The 24,871-nt window shown below is 41.4% G+C and overlaps 1 protein-coding gene across 2 annotated transcripts in view; it reads right to left on the bottom strand.

The window, feature by feature from the left end:
• The window catches only part of LOC131242680 (SWI/SNF complex subunit SWI3C homolog), a 33,146-nt gene that overhangs the window by 2,435 nt on the left and 5,840 nt on the right, over window positions 1-24,871 (bottom strand). For both annotated transcript variants that reach the window (XM_058241481.1, XM_058241482.1), the window contains exon 4: window positions 61-424. In XM_058241481.1, coding sequence (XP_058097464.1) covers window positions 61-424 — 364 coding nt within the window. The remainder of the gene's footprint in view (window positions 1-60; window positions 425-24,871) is intronic.

The raw sequence follows: 24,871 nt of genomic DNA, 5'->3' as shown, positions 1-24,871 counted from the left end.
TGCAACAAAGACAAAAAGTTCATCCATATGAAGAATAGAGAAACCGGAATGTGCAAGTACCTTCAGATTCACCATTGACGTTTGAATGTGCTTTTCCATATTCATCTTCTTTGGAATTATCAGACGAGAGGGCTGTGCTAGGAAATTCAATATTGTCCAATAAGCCGTCCTCCATAGGCAGACGAATAAATTGAAGGATACACTGTGCTTTTGACTTGGTGGCTACATGTTCTGCAATGTCATTCCAATTGTCACCAAAAATTTCCAATGCTTCAAGCAGCAGCAGAGTTTCCTGATCAGTCCAGCTGTCCCCATCAAGATAACAAAAATCTCTCGCTGAATTCACCCTTGCAAAGTCTATACTTGCGTTGCCCGCAACGAATTTCCCATCATGGAAGCAATCCGAACAGAGCATTATATCAGCCTGTTAAACAAGATGTTGATAATTGGCAAAGTGTAAGCAGATGTGATGCATCCACAACAAAATAAGGAATCAATTCATGGTTGAGCTCAATTCATGTGCTTTTCCAATTCAGTTCATCATATGACACACACACGGAGGTATTTGATCATCCAAGAAATGGCAGGAAATTTCTGTATTTCCTCAACCACTGGCAACCGACGAGTGAAAAATCACTTTTAAGATTTCCGAGAAATGGCAGGAAATTTCAGTATTTCCTCAAACACTGGCAACTGATGAGTAAAAAAATCACCCTAAGATTTCCGAGAAATGGCAGGAAGTTTCAGTATTTCCTCAAATACTGGCAAGCAATGGGTAAAAAATCAATCTGAGCTTTCCAAGAACCAATATAAGCAAGAAACAACTGGCGGTTTTAATGAATCAGTGGACATTGATCTTACCAGAAATCATCATGAATCACACCTAATGGAGTTGCAACAGAGGCTTCAATTAGCATATCAAGGGAAAACAGTTTGGCATTTTGCCAGGAACAGCTCAAGATATGCAGAATCTTCTTTTTACAGACAACTACATTTGATTAGGAGCAATTCTCCTGCGATCCATCCTCTTGTTGCGGCATGTGTCCCTCCTGACGGGAATCCTCTGCAACAGTTGTGGAGCAAGTGCCCGTAACAAAAACTTCGTGGGACCCACTGTGATGTGTGCACCATCCACTCCGTTCATCATTTTCACCAGTTTATTTTAGTACTCAGCCCCAAAATCAGGTTGATCCAAAACTCGAGTGGGCCACACCACAGGGAACAGTGTGGATGCGAACGCACACCATTGAAACCTTCCTGCGGCCACTGCAATAAGATCTTTTGCCTTGCCTTTTAATTTGTTCTATGCATAGTGATCAAACGCATGAGAACTCATTCAAGCAGTGTAGCGAGGTCGAATAAATTCAATATTATACTAGATTAACCATGCACTTCAGAATGTCCAGCACCATCACATCTGTGCACAGAAATTTCAACTTCAAAGTGTAAAAGATACAATTCGATGCTGTGCCCATGAAGCATAGATTTTCACAGAACAAAGTCCAACCTCATTCAACCAGGGCCTTCAAATGAGTGCTACGCAAGAAGACACGTGCACCCTGCATGGTCACGTGTAACATGTTTGGGCCCCACTTGCCTGCACATGTGGACCATCTGATCATATGGTTAATAAGAATAGTTTTTATTTTGTTTGCTTCAATAAGAAGTCATTTTACATAAAGGAAAGTGACTAAAATACCTCCTGTTTATGGTGCATTGACAAGTAACCACAAGGGAGGGCATTTTTAATCCTTTTCTCTAGTTCAGGGTTTCTTATGTTCAAAAGCCCATATAAGAAACCACCCCCACCCCCCAAAAAAAAAAAAAAGCAATCCAGTTCTCCCATTTTGTTTCAAATTGTACCAGAGCAAATCCCATGGGAACTTGAGTCATCTTCCCTGATCTTTTTTTATTGCTCCTTTCCTTTTCTATTATTTTCTCCCTTCAACTTCCAACAATATCCCGTTCTGAATTTCAATCCCTCCCACTTCCATCTCAAAATCCATCTTCAAATCCAAAAAAAAAAAAAACACACACTCTATCCCTCCCATTCCCATCTCAAAATCTATCCCCAAATCCAAATCCAACAAAACCCTAAACGTTCCCACCCCACAAAACTGTAGATCTAGATCATACCAACAAAAGAAAAGAAAAGAGAAAAAAAAAAAAAACTTTAGATGAAAAACCTGAACGATATGTCGGGTGTTATTTTATGTATCGGCATCACCCAACATATCACACCATTGGATAACAAAAACATTGTGGGAAACATCGAGAAATATCGCATGTATCACATGATACATCTAAATCAGAGGGAAACATTGGGGAACTCTAGGAAAATGGTGGAGTTTTTCAGTAAAACTTTGGGAGATGTTAAAAGAGACATGAACACACACTCAGAACTCAAAACATTACATGAAAAACTTTTGCGCGCACACACGTGCACACACACACACATGTGAGAGAGAGAGAGAGAGAGAGAGAGAGAGAGAGAGATTTTTTATTGTTTTAGGGACAAAATTATGTGTTGCTGACAATAAGTCGTACAATTATATCCAAAATGAGTTCATATCATTCCAATGTCATTCATATAAGCAATAGCACGCATACACGCACCATAGTCTCGTATGGAATCGAGTTAGCTCAGTCAGCTTGCCAACTCGACTCGGAACAGCTCCACTTGCCTTGGCTCAAAATTGGATTCGAACTGAGTCATGCTGGTTTTTGGAGCTCGGAAAATTTTTGAGCTGAGTTCGAGCTTGCCCGAGCTTGACTCGATTCCGCTCGAACCCTAACTCGAATCGAATCGGCTTGGTGACTCGGTTATTTTGATCTTGATGCTGCTCGCCAAGTGTTTGATGAAATGACTCAATGAAGTGTTGTTTCTTGCACTGCCCTCATATCAGGGTATTCTCGAAATGGGCATTCGAGGGAAGATTAAAGAAACAAATCACCACAAAAAAAATAAAATAATAATAATAATAAAATTACATTGTTGGATTCCCCTCACATCTTGATCTTGATGTTGCTCGCGAGTGTTTGATGAAATACTTGCAAAGTGTTGTTATTGTTTTGCATTCTGTGTGAGATTGAAGATGCATTCTAAGTGTTTGAGAAAATGTTGCACAAGCTCGAACTGGCCTGAGCTGCTGAACGAATTGAGCCGAGCCGAGTCGAGTTCGAGTTGGGGTTGGTGGCTAATCAAGCCAAGCTGAGTTGTGCCAAGCTCAACTCGGTTCAACTCGTGTACAGCTCTAGTCTCGTATCCACAAGGAGGGATTCCAGGTCTTTTGTTGATCAGGCGACACCTGGATTTGAACTGCGGTGAAAGCAGTTACAAGGCAGCTCAAAGGTTTTTTCCATATCCCTACTAGGAGAGCCATAATATTGTGGCTTGACATAACTACAATATAGTGCTAGGTCATGAGCTAATGATACTAGGCAGTGTATTATTTAACATATTGATGGTAGTCATACTCAACAAAGTGGACCAACATGCCCATCGGTGGATATTGAGCAATCATTGCAATTGTCACCTTGCTCCCAATGGCATTGGTTGTGGTTGCAGTTTTTCTATGGCTGGACACCTCCATGCCCATATCCATATTATGGATATATTTGTCCATAACCATACTCCTGACCATAGCCATGAATGGGTGTCATGGGGACTCAAGTCACTCACCCCATAATCATATGGGTCCCTAGAGTGATTTTTTTAGAAGTTCCCTGGTAGGACTTCCCTAGAGGAGTGATTAAACTCCCTCTTCACAGTGATAGGGCAAAGAGGTTTCCTACTATGACTTCTCTATGAACATCATTGCCATCGTCATCGCTAACATCATCTATATCAAATGGGGACAAGTTCGATCATCATCACTCTTTGAATCTCTTAAACTCATGCCACGGGACCCCCATTCGACCGTGATGCCTTGTGGCCCTGTCAGGCCCCTCGTCAACCAGTCAAACAAGTCGTCCTAAGACCCCAATTCTTCAACCATAAATTTGTGCACACTAATGCCCATGCTTATTGCCTTTCTGCCATCATGAGGGCACCGATTTGTCTCGTCAAAGTGTGTCGACATAACCTTGCAAAAGTGAGCCATCATCCTCCCCAATAACCAATGCATCCCCATTGATGGTCATCGAGTCCAAGGGGTCACGCTTTGGTTCTCTTCCACAGTCTGCTTGCAACTATCTTAGTGGCAATTTCATGTTGTAATGGTAAAAATGAACTTTTCAAGCTCCATGTACCCCAGCATATTCCTTTTATTCATGGGAATGAAGAAAACAAGTTGCAATTTCGCTTGCATGGTGATGATGAAACTATATGGGCTAATACAAGGACTGCAATAATTCGAGGTTGGACAATCACTCCCATCCCATCCTCCCTTTAGGAGGTGTTTATTTTTTCATTTACCAGGGTATTTCCTTGCAAATGAGTAATGATTATTTACCTATGTAAATGCAGCGGCTGTCCCGAGGTTGACATTGATAGGGAGCTTGTTTGAAAGGCTTCCAACTTTTGAAAATACAATCAGACAGTTTGCACATATAAATATTGTGGGGGCCCACTGTAATGTATGTATCTTATCCACACCATCCATCCATTCTGCAAGCTCATTTCATGGCATGATCCAAAAAATGAGATAAATGTGAAGCTCAAGTGGACCACACCATAAAAAAAATGGTGGGAATTAAACGTCTAACGTTGAAAACTGCTTAGGGGACACAGGTTTTGGATCAAGATGATACCCTTCGTACATGTCAATGTAATCTAATGAACAAGCTAGATGATATATGCACATCCCTATGGGCCCTAAGGTCTAAATTTTGAATGGTGGACATCATTAACCCCCTGTTTCATGTGGTGTGGTCCACTTGAGCTTCCAATTTGTCTTCTTTTTAGGCTCATTCCCTAAAATGAGATGGTAAAACAGATGGATGGTGTGGATAACACACATACATTACTTTGGGACCCACAAACTTCAATGGTTCCCAATCCCCCTTGATTTCATACTTTTTGACACGATTTTCAAGATGTAATTGCATATTTACTTTCCCCTCAAACAAACACCCTTCAAAATTAATTATTAGTTATTTACCCGCATTTACACATGTAATTGAAAAAACAAATACTCCCTTTTAGTAAACCGTAAAGTTTACAATTGGCCATCTAGTGGACCTCGTCTATCCACACACATCAATGTAAACCCATTTGTCAGCTCATACATCTCCCGCAATATATGAGTACATCTTCTTTACATACTCATTGGGTGATTCCCCATAATCTCTTGCAGAATTGAAGGCTTCACAACCACCCCAGCACCACTTCATCAATCATATCCCTAAAATAAGGTCTAATAGTTGTGTTTGCTAAATGAACCCAACGCCTCCCTAGCATGTCTCACCCTCGTTCATATACAATGATGGATCTATGGGTAGATCATCCAACACTAGCGTACTTAGGGTGCTCCGTAAAGGAACTCCTCAGCATCCCACCTATACTACTGTAGTTGTTGCCATCACCCCAACAATCATCTCCAACCTCTCATCTAGATCCCTCAAAACTAGGCCCAGACTCTGTTGAGCGTGAAATATTGTATATTTCCCCCTTGTTATGCATTGGTTTTGTGAACATGAATGTGCTTAATATATCTAATAACACATGTTTTCTCTTGCGATGTGATTTTGAAAGCTAAGGAGAAAGGGATGCTTAAAGCAATGATTTAATGCTCGAAGAATTATCAGGTGGAGGATTTGATCTATGGAGGTCAAGATTGAAGAATTCAAGAGTCCAAGATCCAAGGAAACCAAGTTGAGGAAGGAAGAAAATTGAATACTTGAAGTGCAGAAAATCGAAAGTGCATAAATCAACCCATTCGATGACATTGATGGCACCTTCAATGCCATCGAAGTAAGTGTTGATGCCAAGTCTGAAAAATCTGATTTTATTGATGGACATATTTGTGCGTACTTCGATGCCATCGAAGCCAAGTTCGATCCCGCCAAAGGAGGTTCGATGACATTGAGAAAATACGAAATTCCTGATTTCAACCGAACTCTTTGATGGGAGCTCAATGCCATCAAAGGTGTGATAGCTGCGTAAAATCAAGTCGTTTTGAAGTTGGTGCGAATCAAGCTTATATAAAGGGATGTTTTAGGAGTTTCTAAATGCAAATTAGGGTAGGAGTAGAGTAAAGAGTTGTGGAGCTTCAAGGAATCCTCTCTCTTCTCCAATCCTTTAGTTTTAGTTAGTTTTTATGTTTTTCTATTTGAGTTTTAGTTCAATCATATCTATGGTTGGCTAATCTCTTAGCTAGAGCTTAAGAGATGAAGCTTGTAGTTCCTCTTAATGTCTATTTTCCTTTGATTCAAGTTATTTGGTTTATATGTTAAACAATTTATTGATATTTGGTTTGAATGAATTAGTATTTCTAGTTTACTTTGATCCATTGTTGACTCCAAGTACATTGGACGCTTAGGAAGGCTATGAATGTTTTCTTACCTGTTTTATAAGGGATTGATCTATAGAATCCATTGATCTATCATTGACTCCGAGCATGATAGATGCTTTGAATATACTACTATCAAGTCGTTAATGCTTTATGAGGGAACCAATTCAATGAAAGTTCAGATCTGTTTGATGTATGAATGATGTTTTAACTGCTCTATTATCCGGTTGGATAGGATAGGACTTCGATTCTAATTGTGTGATCCAAATTGAATCAAGTAACATTAAGGAAGCTATACGTGGATCCTTGGCACTCTAGTACTTTATCTCTGATATTTTCTTTCACAATTACTCTCTTTAATCCAGATTTTAGTAGTTAGTTTAGATTCTAGTTCTAGTTCTAACGTATTCCAAAAACCTCACAAATAGCAAGTCCTTGTGGGTACGACCTTGGTCTCACCGAGTTATCACTACATCACAGCCCTGCACTTGGGGTTGTCATAACAGACTCCTCAACCCATCACATCCACTCCCCATCCTATGCTTCCTGCATAAAGTCACAAACACCCTGGCTATATGTCAAGTTGCCCCGCTCTTTCACATAGTCAACAAGGTACTTAACTTCATTCTCTTCCACAATACTAAGTATAAGATGTGACAATTCTTCCCTGATTTCCTTGTTGCATACACTGCTACCCACTCCTCTCTATGTTAAACACGAGCATGCAACACCTTCATCGGCACTTCCACCCACTTCGGAACATTGAGGAAATCCTTTACCTTTCATTAAATCCCCGCCAAATGCCTATTCAATTAAAACTCTCCACTTCCTAACACAAGTCCACACTAATTACAATTCAACTCCTAAATGTTCCCCTCAATTGGCTTTCCACATTGCCAATCAACACTATGCTACCTTCTAGTTGTCATTTTAAACCTTTAGAATAAGAGGCAATAAGAAAATTAGAAATATTGATTAGTATAGTTTTTCTTTTCAATTTTACTTCTAAAATTATTTTTATTAACTAATATTCTTAGATAATAAATTTTTATCAACAATAATCAATATTTTTTACAACACAATTGTCTCACCTTTACATGTTTATTATATAGCAATTAATACAAAATTTTCCAATTACTCAAGAATATTTTTAATTAATAAATGTGTCCTCAATGCACTAATTTGTTTTAAAAATAATAGCGTTAAGTTATTTAATAAAAGTATGCAATGTGTCACCCATTGCATTTCTATATTAAAATATTTTTAAAGTGTATTATTTTATGTTGTAGTTGGCTACACAAAATATCATGAAATTTTGCACCCAAATTATACTACTTTCATGAAAAACCATGATTTTTAGTGCCTTTCAAAAAAATCACAAAATTTACTGCAAATAAACACAAAAATTATTATTTTTAATTAAAAATAAAAAATAAACTCTAAAAAATCTGTAGAAAAGTCTACACATTAATTAATCCATACTTCCGTAGTGAATTCAATGGGACGAAAATTAAAGAAATTTGAATTTCCTAATTCTTCTATTTTTCACCTTCAAAATTAAAAATTGCTAATGTAAAATCCAAGGTAACAGCCACTGCCTTTACTGTTACAATATGAGCCATAAAGGCAGTTACAACTTTTCAGGGCTGCTTGACCAAGTCATGCATGCACACCGATGACGCTCCTCCTTCACCGATAACCATCGCCTCTATTTCTTTCAATGCATCAATGGCTTCCGATCATATCAGACGTGCGGGCAACGAGAATCAGAGAGACAAACGTCCTATTGCGACAACCAGTGAGGAAGGGGAATGGACTAAAGTGGTTTCTAGAAGACGTCTTTGGGCCCCGGTAGGTAATAGCCGCAGCGAATATGCTCATTACCCTACCCTTTTCGTTAAAGGCTATCCGCAAGGTTGGTATCCCATTAATCTTGAAAAAATCTTTGGCCGAGCGGGTGCAGTCATGGATGTGGTAATGCTCAGAGATAGAAATAGTGGGGAATATCGGGGGTTTGCGTTAATCCGCATGGGGAGTGAGAAAGAGTTGGCAAGGGCGGTGGATATGCTCCATGGCGATAGTTTTGATGGCAGAAAACTATTAGTGCAAAGGGCTCGTTATGGACCCGAAACTCTCCCCAATCCTCCTAATCGTATACGATCAGCCCCTAAGTCTACCCTTTCTGCGACTGCTCAACAACAAAATAGGTCTTCCTCAACAGCCGACACTACGATCACATCTATTTCGAACCAATCCTTTAAAGACACTTTGGTTAATGGTAATAGAGCTGTCAAGGTTCCCACTTCTTTGTCGCCGACGCCGGAGGAGCCCATCACCACCTATTCTCAACAGATTCACAAATCAAATGGCGATATTCTTCCTCGGACGACACTCTCTTCATGGATCAAGCTAAGTTTGATCATAATAGGGCTGACCTGGCCAAATCTGTAGTCATTATCACAAATGAAGGAGCTTCTATTCGTTCTGTCAAGGCCTGGATTAAAGACAATACTGGTTTTCAATATGGGAATTCGGATCTAAAACCTATTGCTTCTAATGCGCTTTGGGTTAAAATCTGCCCAGGTCTTACCCCCGACCTCCTGACGACGGTAGGGAATTCCTTTAAATCTGGCCCGATTGCCAATATCATGCCATGGGAGGAATTTTCCATATTTGGGAAAGAGAATATATGGGTTCTAATATGGGACATTCCGTTGGAATTTTGGTACGACGAATTCCTCATCTCCGCAGCATCCTCCCTGGGATTTATACTAGAAATCGATTCCAAAACCCAACTTGGTGTAGAGCTCGGTGTTATCAGAACGAGGGTTCAAACAAAGAAAGGCATTCCCCTCCCCGATCATATTCGTGTCAAGCGGACAATCGAATAGTTCTTCTCCCGGTCCAACGGGAAGAGCCAGGATCCAATCATCTTAGGTGGGGTGACGTCCGGAGTTCCAAAGACACCGATCGGCTACATCCGGTTCAGTTCGAAAAGCGCAACAGGGAAGAAGGAGCTCTATCTCCATACTCCGGCGGAGTACCAAATCAAGGAGCTTTCAAATCATCTGCTTCTGCAGACCTTCATCAAAGCCTTCTGTCGTCCTACGGGCTACGTGGTAGCTCCCCGCCTCATTCCCTAGTCCGTAGCTCTGACGAACCTCGATCAGCGCGTGAGAAAGATCGACGCCTCCCTCTCATAGCGACACGTGGTTCCTCATCTTCCACTCTGCAACATTTCGCTAATCCGGCGAAGGAGAAGCAGCCACGTATACCACCTCCATCCCATTCCCCGAGCAGTCATTATAATGACAGTCCGTACATCTCTTCCGCTCGCCACGTGGTCCCTGCTAACCTTGATGAGCGCATCTCATCCCTCCATGTGGATTCTCTCGCTGCTTCGCCCAGACTTACGTCCCTCAACGAGATCGGGTCTGTGGATCCGGGTCCGTTTTCGACCCGAATCAGTCTCCCGCATAACAAATGGCCCCCTATCACTGTAGCCGAATCCATTCCCCCTAATCCTAGATATGCGCCTAACGTACCCCGGCCCCCCGCCTCATCTCCACATCCCTCTAAAACCCCTTCTCCTAATCTTCCACAATCGTCGCATAATCTCCACCTCTAGTCGATGGAAGATAGTCAATCCCGCGGGGATTTCTCTGAGAGCCTGATTTCAGAATCTCACAGTGCCGACTCCTGTCCTTCTTCTCCATCCACTTCAACCTCCAAGAGACAGGACTGGGCAGACCTAGGTCCTCTAACCCTGTTCCATGAGGAGAGACCTACTGACATCATCATAGTTGAACCTCTCCAGATGAGAGCAGAACCTTCCCATCAGAATCAAAGTGACAATTCGCTATTAGCCACGAAAGGTAAAAGCCGCGAGGAAATCTTCGAGAAGATGCAAAATAAGAGGTGGATTAGGGACGCAATTGGTCATGTGGGTCGTTCCTTAGGCTTATCATTCGGCACCCGCCCAGAAGATTATATTGGTCTCTTCCAATATATTGAAGACAGAGGAAGACCTCTCCCTCCTTCGAAGAATCTGATTAAACATCCGACTCGGTCTTCGTCCAATAGGGAGCTTCTCAATCTGCAATCTATGACTACAGTATCTCCCGCGTCTACATCTAGACGTGGAAGAAAGGGTACGCGAGGAAGTGTGTTGTCTCAATGAAAATCATCTCCTGGAATGTTCGAGGGGTGGGTTCCAGGCAAAAGCGGTGCCTCATCAAGGAATCCAGTAGGCGTAAGAACCCGGATGTGTTATGTCTACAAGAAACTAAAGTGCCTTCCTTCTCAGATAGACTCCTGGCCACTTTGTGGCATACAAAAGATGCCAAATTCGTGTCTCGAGATGCTGATGGGTCTTCAGGAGGTATTCTCATCGCCTGGAAATCATCTCAATGGGACCTGCAGCATTCGGTCAAGGGTGTTTTCTCGGCGGCAACAATCTTGCAAGATAAGTCGTCCACTTTCCGTTGTCTTGCTATTGCTGTTTATGGTCCTAATGATGACTCTCTTAGAACGTTCTTCTGGGATGAGTTGTCTGTAACTAGGCAATTATTTTCAGGTCCCTGCTGTATTATCGGAGACTTTAACGTCATCCGCTTCTCCGAGGAACATTCTCGCAGAAGGAGAGTCATCCCAGCTATGCATGCATTCTCTGACTGGATCCAGCAACAGGAACTGGTTGATCTTCCTCTCTCCGCCGCCAAATACACTTGGTCTGATGGTCGTCATAATCCGATCCAGTCCAGGCTTGACAGGTTCCTCCTATCTACGGAGTGGATCGACGCTTTTCCTTCCATAGCTCAGATCGCTCTTCCCAGATCGACCTCTGACCACTGTCCGATCCTTCTCTCATCGGAGGAAGTTAACTGGGGCCCGAAGCCTTTCAAATTCAATTCTGCTTGGATGGCGATCGATGGGTTCAAACAGAGGATTGAGGAGTGGTGGTCGTCTTTTCAAGTTGATGGTTTTGCTAGCCATAGTTTGCTGCGTAAGCTCCGACCATTAAAGGAAAAAATTAAAGTTTGGAAGGTAGAAGAGTTTTGCAAAAGAAACCAAGAATCTGAAGCCCTTTTTTCGGAGCTGCAGTCAATTGACTCTATTGTCGACGGAAACGATTTACCTCTTCATATCCTCTCCAGATGCATAGAAATTATTCAGGAATTATCTTCCAGGGTTCTTCAAGACGAAATCACTTGGAAACTGAAAGCGAGGGCGAAATGGATTACAAAGGGTGACAGAAATACAAAGTACTTTCACAACATTGCAAGTATGACAGCTCAAGCCAAAGCTATCTTCAGCATGTCAGTTGACGGAAGGCTGATCGACGACAAGGATGAAATCGCCGCATGTGTTGTTGCCCATTTCAGATCCATTTATACGGCGGAGGGCTGGAATAGACCTCTTCTTGATGGTATTCCTTTCCATTCTCTTCAAGCTGATGAAGCGGATTCGTTGGAAATCCCTTTTTCTGAAGAAGAAGCTTTAGCGGCTATCAGTGCGATGGGTTGAGATAAATCCCCGGGTCCCGATAGGTATCCCATGTGTTTCTACAAAATATTTTGGGACACGGTTCGCATCGATATTATGAATTTCCTCCAAGAATTTCACATCAGGAATAAGCTTTCTAAAGGTCTTGGCGCGTCCTTCATTGCTCTCATTCCCAAAGTGGCTGGCGCATCTTCATTTTCCGATTACAGGCCCATCAGTCTCATTAGCAGTCCTTATAAAATCTTGGCCAAAATCCTTTCTTCCAAACTCTCGACAGCTATGGGCAAACTCATTTCCAAGTATCTGAATGCATTTATTAAGGGGAGACAAATCATTAATGGTGCGTTGATTGCTAATGAAGCCCTTCACTCTTGCCATATGTCGGGGAAGAAATTTATCTTTTTCAAATTGGATATTGAAAAGGCGTACGACCATTCTGATTGGAGATTTTTATTCTATATGCTTAATTGAATGGGTTTCGATGATAAATGGAAACGATGGATGCAGGCTTGCGTAGAATTGGCTCATTTCTCAGTTCTTCTAAACGGCACCCCTAAAGGGTTCTTTCCAAGCTCTAGAGGGCTTCGCAAGGCGATCCTTTATCTCCTCTCTCATTTCTCATGATTGGAGAAGCCTTGTCCCAGATGATCTCTAAAGGTGAAAGTGTTGGTCTCTTCAAAGGAATTGCGATTCCGGGTGTTTCGTCGACAATCTCTCACATTCAATTCGCCGATGACACCCTAATTATGGTGGAAGCTGACTCTGACTCCGTGCAAAACCTGCAGACAACTCTAAGATGTTTTGAGGCCGTCTCAGGTTTATTAATCAACATGTCTAAATCCAGAGTTTTCGGCGTTAATTGCACAGACGTTGAATTATCCTCATTTGCTAACACCCTCGGGTGCTCCCTAGCATCCTTTCCGACTTTCTTCATGGGCCTTCCTTTAGCGTTAGGCCCTCCTCCAAAGCCTATGTGGGACAAAGTGATTCAGAAATTTAACAAAATGCTTGCTACGTGGAAAAGTCATTATCTATCTATCGGGGGAAGACTCACACTTATCAAGCTGCGCTGTCCAACACGCCTATCTACTTTATGTCCTTGTTTAGCTGCCCCACTCATGTCCTCGACAGAATCGATCATTTGAGAAGAGACTTCCTTTGGAGCGAAAAGGAAAACTACAAAAAAATCCACCTTTTGGATTGGAAAGACGTCTATTCCCACTTTAAAGAGGGTGATGCTAGCATTAGGAGTCTAAAGCTGATGAATCGCGCCCTTCTTGGCAAATGGTCTTGGAGGTTGGGAACAGAGACGGACGCTCTATGGAATTCAGTGATAAAAGGCAAATATGGATCATCTCTTGGGGGCTGGTGGACCAACCATTCCTCGAGGTACAGAGCTTCCTTTTTTTGGAAAGGAATTTTGCGGGCAAAAATGCCAGTGATCCAAAATATCGATTATCAGCTTGGCAATGGCGCTACTATAAGGTTTTGGGAGGATCATTGGATCAATGATACAATCCTCAAAAACAGATTTCACAACATCTACCGCATTGCTATCCTTAAAGATTGTCCGATTCGCTGCTTTTTCTCTCAAACCGAGGCCGGTCTAGTGTGGGAAATTAATTGCTTCAAAAATTTGCACGACTGGGAGTTGGAGGAATACGCCGCCCTCCTTAATTGCCTCTCCATGGTGTTGCCAATCAGGGATGAACATGACAAACTATTCTGGAAAGGGGGATAAATCCAGCCAATTTTCGGTGAAATCGCTTTATTCTCTTCTCGTCCCCTCCACTATCCCTGCTTCTTCGGCGCATCCATATATTTGGAAATATCAGGCTCCTCCTAAGTTTATTTGTTTTGGTTGGTTGGCGGCTCGGAAGCGGATTCTTACAATCGACAACCTGAAGAAGAGAGGCATGCAACTTCCTAATATATGTCTTTGCTGTATGAATGATGAGGAGTCGGTGGATCATTTATTGGTTCACTACCCTTTCATCTCTCTCATCATGCTGGATTTTTTTCAAAGGCTCGATGTTTGTGGTTGCCTCCCTGACATTGCTTCCTCCTTATTAGCATACTGGCATGGGTTTAATCTAGGGAAGACTAAATCGCGTATCTGGAGAATGGCGATTCTCGCTATTTGGTGGACCATTTGGATGGAAAGGAACGACCGATGTTTTAACAACACTCATTCATCTGTTCAAGCCGTAGGAACTCGGGCTAAAAATCTCCTCATCGAATGGGTGGCAAATGTTTCTAGTCTTAAGGATTGTAATCTCTTGTTTTTAGGCGTGTAATGCTGGATCTGCCATCTCAACGGATCCTTTTTGTTTGTTCCCTTTTCTCTTAATGAATCGTTACTTCTGGAAAAAAAAAAAAAAAAACTTTTCTTTTCTTTTCGAATAAAAAATAAAAAATTTCCATGTTAACCCCATTATGGGTCATTTTTCCGTTACGGCTATTATGACCCCGGAACGTATAATGGTTACCACTGTTACCATTACATAATGCCATTAATGGCCACTACATAACCGTTTTGGAATACTTTAATAAAATCCATGTCAAAGCATGAAAAACATGCATAGATATGGTTGACTTTGGGGAAAAAAAAAGAGGAGAAGAAGAAGAAGAATTTAGACCAACTTTTCTCACACCTTTTGGGGTTTGGGCTTGAATCCACTCTACTAAATTCATGTTTTGCTGTGAAACAACTCGAGCCACAGTTGTTATAATACACTAAGGCATTATTATTATTATATTATATAATACACTAAGGCTACACTCTGATCCATAGCTCAAGTGGTAGACTGAGTGAAAGATACCTCGTTTCAACACTGAGGTCTTGGTGTCGATTCCCTAGTGGGGGTGGCTAACAGTGAAGTGTGAACTGACAGTGGTAGGTGTACTAACAAGCTAACAAATATATATATATATATATACACACACTAAGGCACATTCCCAAAAAAAAAAAAAAAAAGTTTTTTTTTTTTTTTTTGTCATGAATATTGCAATTATCAATGTGTTTATCTTTTTTCTTTTTTAGAACCAGGTGTTGATCGATACTTCTTATACTTCCCAATATTGCAAGTATCGATCAACATTGTGCATTTATGTTAACTAACATCTTGATCGATACTTTTTTTGTGCATGAATATTGCAACTATCACTGTGTTTATCTTTTTTCTTTTTTAGAACCAAGTGTTGATCGATACTTGTTATACTTTCTAATGTATGATAATATTATCAATATCCAATATATCACCGAGGCATGTATTGACGATAATATATTCATACAATGCAATTTTGCAAATTCTTTGAGAGTTCACATAACCCATGTGCAATACCAATAATATAGGTAGATATTTCAGCTGATACCATCAATACATTGGTCACTGATTGTGCACATTTACAAAAAAGGATGGATATGCTAATCAAACTCATGGGTGACATGAACAAGAGTTTCACCATTCAATTGAATCACCGGTGACAATAGAAGAGATCACGAGGATAAATAACTCTACCCTTGATCATAACAACCACCCTGCCTTGGGGTGAATATGAAATCAGGGAGTGCTCATTGTGGGCATAAGGAAAATTAATGTAATTTATCATGACAAACATGAAATAAATCTCAGACTCAATAACCTTCCTACCCGTGACAAGGTTTGAGGATACCTATTTCCTATCAACAGGATTTACCTTTTTTTTAATCAATAGGATTACCCGAATTACCATGAGAAAGGATGAAATTCCCACATTGAGGATCCCGCCCATCAAGTGAAGATGAGATCCAAGATTATAATGGTATGAAATGGATGGAGCCATCAAGCTGCAATTTGTAGTTTTAAAACCAAAGGGCACAGAACAGGGTTGGTGGTGAACTGTTGAAGAAGACTTGCAGCCTTATGGCCATCCTCTTGCACAACTGGGAGAAAATGCAAGCAATGATAAAGCAGAGATTTTTGCCTCTAGATTACAAGACAACCTCATTTTAGGAGCTCCTCACTTTAACAAGAGAACTTGATTGTGGAGGAATAAACATAGAGTTTATGATTTGATGATCCATTGCCATCAGAAAAAAAAGGGCAAAGTTGTTGGGCGCGGAAGTGTCACCCAAACGTGAATCAAATAAATACAGGAATAGAAAATTCGAGCATGCACAGAAAACACAATGGTTCAAGTGGAAAAACCTTTGCGGGAAAAAACCACGGCACAAAGTGACTAGCAATCCACTAGTCATATCCATCATAGCTTCATCATCGCTTCTTATGCACACTTCGTCTTCATCAAACCTTTGCCAAGCCCAGAGAAGTTGAGGAGAACCTGAACTTCTCTGCATGAACAACCTTTATAAGCATGTCAGCTGGATTCACATTGGTGTGGATCTTTTCAAGAGTAACACCGCCTTCCTCAAGCACTTGTCGGATAAAATGATGACGAACATCAATATGTTTAGTATGGGAATGGTATACCGAGTTCTTTACCAAATTGATAGCACTCTCGTTGTCACAATTTACAAGCACGACTTTCTGCTGAAACCCTAACTCATTTATCATTCCTTTTAACCAAACATCTTTTCTAAATGCCTCTGTCACTGCGATATACTCAACTTCGTTTATGGAAAGAGCAACCACAAACTAAAACTTCGACATCCAACTAATCACTCTACCCATTAACACAAACGAGTAACCAGAAGTCGACCTTCTATTGTCTACATTCCCTATGTAATCAAAATCCACATGGCCTATTAGTTTTTACTCCAATTTTTCAAATGTCAAGACGTCGTCGTTTGTACCTCGTATGTAACGAAGTAACCATCTCACTGCCTCCCAGTGTTGTTTTATGGGGTTAAACATGTATATGCTCAAAACACTCACTGCATGTGAAATACCTGGTCTTGTACAGACCATGGCGTACATCAAATTGACAACTGCGCTCGAGTAAGGCACACAAAACATATACTACTTTTCTTCATCTGATGCAGAACATTGTTCTAAAAAAAGCCGAAAGTAAGCAGTGTGGGGAGTGTTAATTGGTTTTTCCTTGTCCATCCCAAACTTGAGTTGGACATTCTCAAGATACTCCTCCTGAGACAACCATAGCCTGCTCCTCTCTCTGTCCCCGTGTAAGTCGATGCCGAGAATCCTCTTTGCAGCCTCCAGATTATTCATCTTGAATGTCCTGGATAACTGAGTCTTTAATATGTTGATCTCAGACATGTTATAGGTAGCGATAACCATATCATCAACATATAATACTAGGATAATGAATTCTCCATCACTCAGTGCTCTGAAGTAAACACAGTGATCAAATTCACCTAGTAAACTGTTAGCCCAACATGAAAAAATTAAACGTTTTGTACCACTACCTAGGCGACTGTTTCAAGCCATACAACGACCTCTCAACTTACAAACCTTTTTCTATAACCCATGTACCTCAAACCCTTTTGGTTGCTTCATGTAAATCTACTCTTATAGTTCTCCATGCAGAAAAGCAGTCTTAACATCCAACTGTTCCAGTTCAAGATTGTATTAGGCAACTAGTGCCAACACAAACTTGATAGATACCTGCTTGACCACGAGTGCGAAAATCTCGCTAAAGTCGATACCCTCCTTCTGCGCATAACCCCTCGCTACCAATACCTTTGTTTCTTTCAATAAACCCACTTGCATTTGATCGCTTTACACCCAACGGGAAGCTCTACCAGCACCCACATCTCATTCTTATACAAAGTATCAATCTTATCCTACATCGCTACCATCCACTTTTTGTATCTACATCATTAAGAACCTCCTGGAAAGTAGATGAGCCCCCCTCATCCGTAATGAGAGAAAATGCAACGTTTGAATCATCTTTGTATCTTAGCGGTAACCTACGATCTCGCAGTGGATTTCTCCCGACAGGTGACAGCTCAACCTACTCTTGTAGCTCTTCCTATGGCTCGACATCTTTAAGTGTCTCACACTCGTCTATCTTGACATCAATCACCGCTGATTTTTCTGTTTCCTTATGTTCATCCTTACGAAACAAGAAATTCTCATCAAACTTGACATCTCGGCTCATTGTGATTTTCTATGTGACCCGATCATACAACTTGTATCCCTTCACACCATTACCATAGCCAACAAAGATACACTTCTTCGCCCTTTGGTCTAGCTCATCTCTCTCAACAGACGGTACATGAGAGTAAACATCACTACCGAATCACGCAGCCTTGAGTAGTCTACTACCTAACCACTCCATGCTTCCTTAGGAATCTTACAATTAATAGTCGTAAACAAGTACCGATTCACCAAATAGCAAGCCGTGTTACCGGCATCAGCCCATAGGTCCTTGCCTAATGTAGTATTACTCAATATACTTCTAGCCCTCTCTAAAAGAGCCTGATTCATATTTTCCACCACACTATTCTGCTCTAGTGTGTGCCTGACTGTGTTGTGCCTCACAATCCCCTCATCCTTACAAAACTAATTAAATACCTTCGAAGTAAATTCTTCGTCATTATCCGTCTTCAGTACTTTCAACTATCGCCTTGACTGTTTTTCAACCATAACCTTCCAAGACTTGAAAGTGGCAAACACGTCTAATTTATTCTTCATAAAAGACCCACATCTTTCTAGAGAAGTCGTCAAATGAATGTTACGAAGAATGACGACCCTCCTCTAGAAACCACGTGCGACAAGCCCACACGTCAAAGTGCACATAATCCAATGGTCCTTTACTACTATGTTACCCAATTTTAAATGACAACTTTAAGTGTTTACCATATATGTAATGCTCACATACATTCAAATCAAAATTTTAAAAGCATGAATTAAACCACAATCAAGGAGTACATATCGTGATCGATCATGTGGCCTAGGCGCGCATAACACACATGTGCTGATGTAGATTCCGCTACAAACAATACAGCTCCACTTGATACAGTGTCCCCAATCAACCTATAGAGATTGCCACTCCTTTGTGCCTTCATAATGGTAAGTGCCCCTTTTGAAACTTTCCGGACACCATGGCCAGTGAAATAACATCCTTGTGCATCACGAGCACCTACAGAAATCAGATTTTTCTTCCAAACTAAAACGTGCCTTACATCGATCAGAGTACACTCCACCCCATCAAACATTCTTGTTGAAATGATAAAGTCCCTTAATATACATTGATACACCACACTCTGACAGTTTAAGCTTTTGGAGTGAATGGTTGTTTGACATGGTATCAAAGCGGAAGGTCCTATGTTCGAATCTCGAGAGCAGCGAATATGCCTCGCTAATATATTATTCTCCCAGGGGGGTCAGGAAAATCAGGTCCGGCCCAGGGACCGGGAAATTAAGCCCGGCCTATTTATGGCGTGAGTGTCCCTCCACCTTCATCAATATGTTCCCGTGCGGAGTTCCCACCTCGCACGTGCGGGGGGGTGTTGAAGTGATAAAGTCCCTTGATATACATTGATACACCACACTCTGACAGCTTAAGCTTTTGGAGTGAATGGTTGTTTGACAATTCTAATGTGAACAGATCCAATTCCAATCATCTTACAGGCATGATCATAAGAACCAGGCAACCATTATATTCGTTATATCTGGTGAACCAACTCTAATGTAGGGTCATATGGTACGAAGCCCCTGTATCCAAAATCCACTTCTGATAATAGTGACTCGTTTTGGACACCGATAATACATCGCAACCATCCAAACCTTCACGGGATTCCGCTGAATTGGCCTCCCTCGTAGAATTATCTGAGTTCTCATCCTTCTGGGTTTTATAGGACCGATAGTCCTTTATGTCTGGTCTTCCCACAATTCCAACACTTCATCTTGCCCTTGACCTTAGATTTGGACCTCGATCGCGAATTTCCCTTCCACCGCTCAGAAGTTCTCCCCCTAACAGCTAACGCATCCGTAGAGGAACCCTCGCTACCGTTCTTCTTTCTCAACTACTTTAAATGAATGGTTGAGATAACAGTTCCGAAGTCAATGGTCTCTCTACCATGGCACAGAGTGTCTACGAGATTCTCATAGGACTCTGGAAGAGAATTCAACAGGATTATGGCTTGATCTTCATTGTCGATCTTCATCTCCACGCTCATTGATTAGCAAAAGTACTTTATTTAAGTTGTTGATGTGTTCATTGAGATATGTCCCTTCCATCATCTTCAAATTGCAGAACTGCTTCTTCAGAAAGAGACGATTGGAGAGCGATCTCGTCATATAGACTCTCCAACTTCCCTCACAATCTAGATGTAGTCGTCACACTGATGACATTATAAAGGACCTCAACGGCCAAGCACAATTAATTGTGTTAATTGTCTTTTGATCTAGTTCATCCCAACCTTTATCGTTCATAGTATCAGGACGCTTCGCTTTCCCAATGAGTACCTGTTGTAACCCATACTAAATCATAAGGGCTTTGATCTTCACTCTCCACAATTTAAAATTATTTTTACTTATAAATTTCTCCATATTGAACTTAACATTAGTCCCCTTCGATGACATGTCTTCAGGTTCAATCTTAAACCCCAAACTAATAACCTGATTACTCTGATTCCACTTGTTGGGCACAGAAGCGTCACCCAGACGTGAATCAAATAAGCACGGAGATAGAAAATTTAAGCATGCACAGAGAACACAGTGATTTACATGGAAAAACCCTTACAAGAAAAAACCACGGCACAAAGCAACAAGCAATCCACTATGCACATGAAATTACAGGAGATGAGAGCAACTGACATGTAAACCCTAGATAGATCCCCTTTCTCCAAAACCCTAGCTCTCTCTAGAACAATGTTCTTTAACCCTAATCCCACAATTACACCCATTTATATAACCCATATCTAGAATTAGAAACAAAACCGTGCACTTACACAAAACCATGCGAATCCCATCGAAGGTTGTCGATAGGATCGAGGCCACCTTCGATAAGATCAAAGAACGCCCCAAAACTGTCCAAAGAGCAATTGGGAAAAATTAAGACTTTCTAGATAGTATTGACCAGGCTGTCGATCCTATCAAGAAACTATGTCCAACATAGATTGATTAAAGGCACCCGATTTCAAAAAAGCCACAAGTGGCATGTTACCATAATGGATTGCGGCTAGACATTCAACGAGAATTGGTAACTGTTCGACTAAACAGTGTGGACAAGGCATACCAAATGGCATAGAAAGTACACAAACAGAAGCTCATGCATGAGTAGTAGTCTTCAAGCCAGGGGGATAAACCTACTAATGCAGGGGCATTTTCAGACCGGGCTCGAGTGGGGTAACTTGTGGGATACGGGGACACATTCGGGGTGGGCGGCCCGTGTGAGGCAGGTGGCTCTTGTGAGGCGGTACGCATGTGATGTGGGGCCCACGAGAGGGGTTCGGCCGAGGTCCTAACCCATGCGATGTGGGGCCTAGGCTATGAGATAAAGGGATTAATTTGTCATGCTCTATCAGTTCGAGCTTTTAGAGCAAGTGGTTAATTGTCCTGCATCAAATTGGTATCAAAGCGAAAGGTCTCGTGTTCGAGACCCCTTACCGGGGGTGATTAATATAGCGGCATTTTCACACCAGGCTCGAGGGGTAGCCTGTGAGATGCGGGGACACACTCGGGGTGGGCGACTCGTGTGAGGTGGTACCCATGTGATGTGGGGCCCACGAGGGGGGTTCAGTCGAGGTCTTAACCCATGTGATGTGGGGCTTGGGCTATGAGATAAAAGGGACTAATCAATGAGTAAACCCTGCTCCATGAATCTTCAACACAAAGGAGAAGTCCATTATGCAAAATCAAGGGAGATCAAACAACACACATTTCAAGTATGGAAGGCAGCAAACATTGCTTGACAGAATGCACCTCTTGTAATCTCCAGTTCTACAGAGGACAAGAAGGTGGTCGAGTAGGAGGCGGGCATGAAGATGTCCAAGATGAAGACCATCAAGAACTTAAGGGATGCGTAGATGGCCTCTAAGAAAATAACTATTGTTGGTGCTTGGTGGTCAATAGAAGTTAATGGCACTAAAAGGAGCCAAAGAATGGATGAGGACCAATATTTTCCATACATGAGTATTATGAACTTGAAAGCAATTGAGGTCATCATTAATAGAGGCCATAGCATGAATGTGGCTTTGGAAAGTACAATAGATAAATTGAAGCTAAAAATTCAAAAGCACCCAAGCCCTATGAGATTGCATGGTACACCCATCCATGTGACCAAGAGGTGCTTGGTAAACTTCTCCAGACCATTACGAGGAATCACTCTGTTGAGAGTCTTGTGATATTAATTCGATATAAGTCACCTGCATATTGTTGGGACAATCATGGTTCCACAACATAGATGTGACACATCGGGTCGAAGAACACAGTTTCATGTACAAAGGGAAGCATGTTATTCTTAGGCCTATAAGAGATGAAGAACCTAAAAAGGCAAAAACAACTTCAATAATGCTCAACATGGTTTAATCTGTTGAAGATTCTTCCCCCAACTAATGAAGAGATCTTGGCGGAATTGCCACATATGAAATTGAGCACAATGTTGCAAAGAAATACCCCACTCGTTTCTTGAGAAGAGATGGGAAGTCAAGAATGGGAGATTGTGGATGCCTTGGTAGGGCGAGAGTGAGCACCTAGTCCAGCCATAAAGTTTGTCCGGCTGCTTGAGATTCAGGACTTTCTATCTCAATGTCAGAATTCGGTCCCCCAACCAGTTGCCAAATGAATTGTCGCCCATGCACGGCATTCAGCATGCGATCAATTTGGTGATAGGAGAACCCTTTCCAAACCTCCCACATACAAACAGATCATGCCAAGATTCATTGACAGTGGAGGAATTGTTGGCAGAAGATCCTTCTCTTCTATAAAATAAAATAAAAAAGACACAAAAAAGCCTCATTCCATGCATAGTGCAGATGACTGATGCCAAAAAAGGATGGTAGCTTGCAAATATGTGTTGATAGCCATGCCACAATAAGGAAACAGTGAATACCATTGCCTAATCCCACGTCCAGACAACATGCTAGACATGATGACAAATAATGTGATTTTCAAATATCGATTTGTGAAGTGGGTATCACTTGATAAGAATTCATCCTGGGATGAAGATGAATGGAAGATTGCCTTTAAAATGATGGATTGTATCAATGACTAATCATGCCATTTAGCCTAACAAATGCACCTATCACATTTATGAGCAATTACAAAATCTTACAGTCGTTCATAGGCAAGTTGGTCGTAGTGTATTTAGACGACATTCTCATTTGCAGTCATTCACAGCCAGAGGAGGATCAACTAATCCATCTTCAATAGGTGATGAGTGTTTTGCACCAACAGAAACTCTCATCAACCTGAAAAGTGTACCTTCTTGAGCCCAACTCCATTGCTTGTGCAAATGGATCATGGGAAGATCTAAGCATGGATTAATCTTAGGGTTTGCCAAAGACAACGTGTTCATGATTCCATCTATGTTACAGTTTATCAATTCTCCAAGATAAATCCTTTTTATCCATATTTTTATCCATATATCCCACATATATATATATATATATATATATATATATATCCCACATAAGAATAAGATGGATGCCATCCATATTACAAACCTCTTCTTCAGGGAAGTGGTTCGATTACATGCAGTTCCTAAAGCCATTGTTTCATATCGATATGTGAAGTACAGGAGTTACTTGTGGAAGGCGCTCTGGGCAAAAATGGGAACCAAAGTTAAGTTCTCAAGTGCATCCTGCAAACTGACAGCTAGACTGATGTGGTTAATTGTCATTGAAGCCTTGGGATGTGATATCTTCCAGGTGAACAACTTAACATGTGGGGTCTTGTTGTCTCAAGCAAAGTTAGCTACAATTCTTTTGTGAATCGTCCCACAGAACCACCTCTTTCTAATTGGCTTAAGCCTCAGCAAACTAGCAACCTAGTAAAACTGCCAATTACTACCAAACCAAGCCAAGATGTTGAGGATTTTATGCGAAATATCAAGAGGATGCACAAGGATTCCAAGCGTTAGATTGCACAAAGTAATGAAAACTACAAGGAATATGCCAACATGAAGCGCCGTTTCATGCAATTCAAGGAAGATGATCAGGTGATGGTCAGTCTTAAGCCTGAATGATTTCGACTAGGATCCTAAAACAAACTATATTCAAGGACTTTGAACCCCATTATGTCAAGAAGCTACTGGGAGAAAATTGTGGATCTCATCAAGCTTCCACATGAGCTGAAGATCAGCCCTAGTCAACATGGCAGATTTAACTGTGTGCTTTGAACACAATGAAGATGATAGTGAGGACGAACAAGCAACTCAGATACTTGTTGGGTCATGATAGCACAATGAAGTGACCAAAGATGTGCGTGCCAATCAGATCCACACGCTGAGATGGAATGAGAAGTTTTCAGTAAAATGGGAGGGCAGTAGAAGGTCCAAGTGTGATAGACTAATGAAGAACTTCAGCACATCAACTGGAGCTCCATGACTATTCACAAAACTTTCAAGTGTAAATGTTTAGTTGCACGAAGTGTCTACAAATTCGGGTTTGGGAGCAGGGAAGCATTTCTTTCAAAACAGTTCAAGTATAAACTGGTAGGAAGTGTGAGGGGAGTGTGAATCTGAAGCACAATTAGAGGTGGGTGCAAAAGCAGGGAAGCGTTTGTTGCAAAACAGTTTCAAGTATAAACTGGTAGGAAGCAGGAGCAGGAGCGCGAATCCGAAGTGCAATTGGAGGCAGGAGCAACGCGTAGTTAGAAAGATCAAGCAACTAAGTGTAAAAGAAAATATGTTGTACCTATGAGTATAAATTTTCCCAAAGCAAAACCACCATTAAATAATAGCAACCTCAACCTGATGCAATCAAGGCCTTCAAAAGACTGTCGTGCAAGAAGGCACATTTGGACCCCACTAGACACAATGCCACACTTTTGAGCCCCAGTTGG

Source organism: Magnolia sinica, chromosome 4 (assembly GCF_029962835.1).
Source record: "Magnolia sinica isolate HGM2019 chromosome 4, MsV1, whole genome shotgun sequence".
Taxonomy (NCBI): domain Eukaryota; kingdom Viridiplantae; phylum Streptophyta; class Magnoliopsida; order Magnoliales; family Magnoliaceae; genus Magnolia; species Magnolia sinica.
Note: the sequence above shows the minus strand (reverse complement) of the source record. Positions and strands in the feature narration are given on the sequence as shown.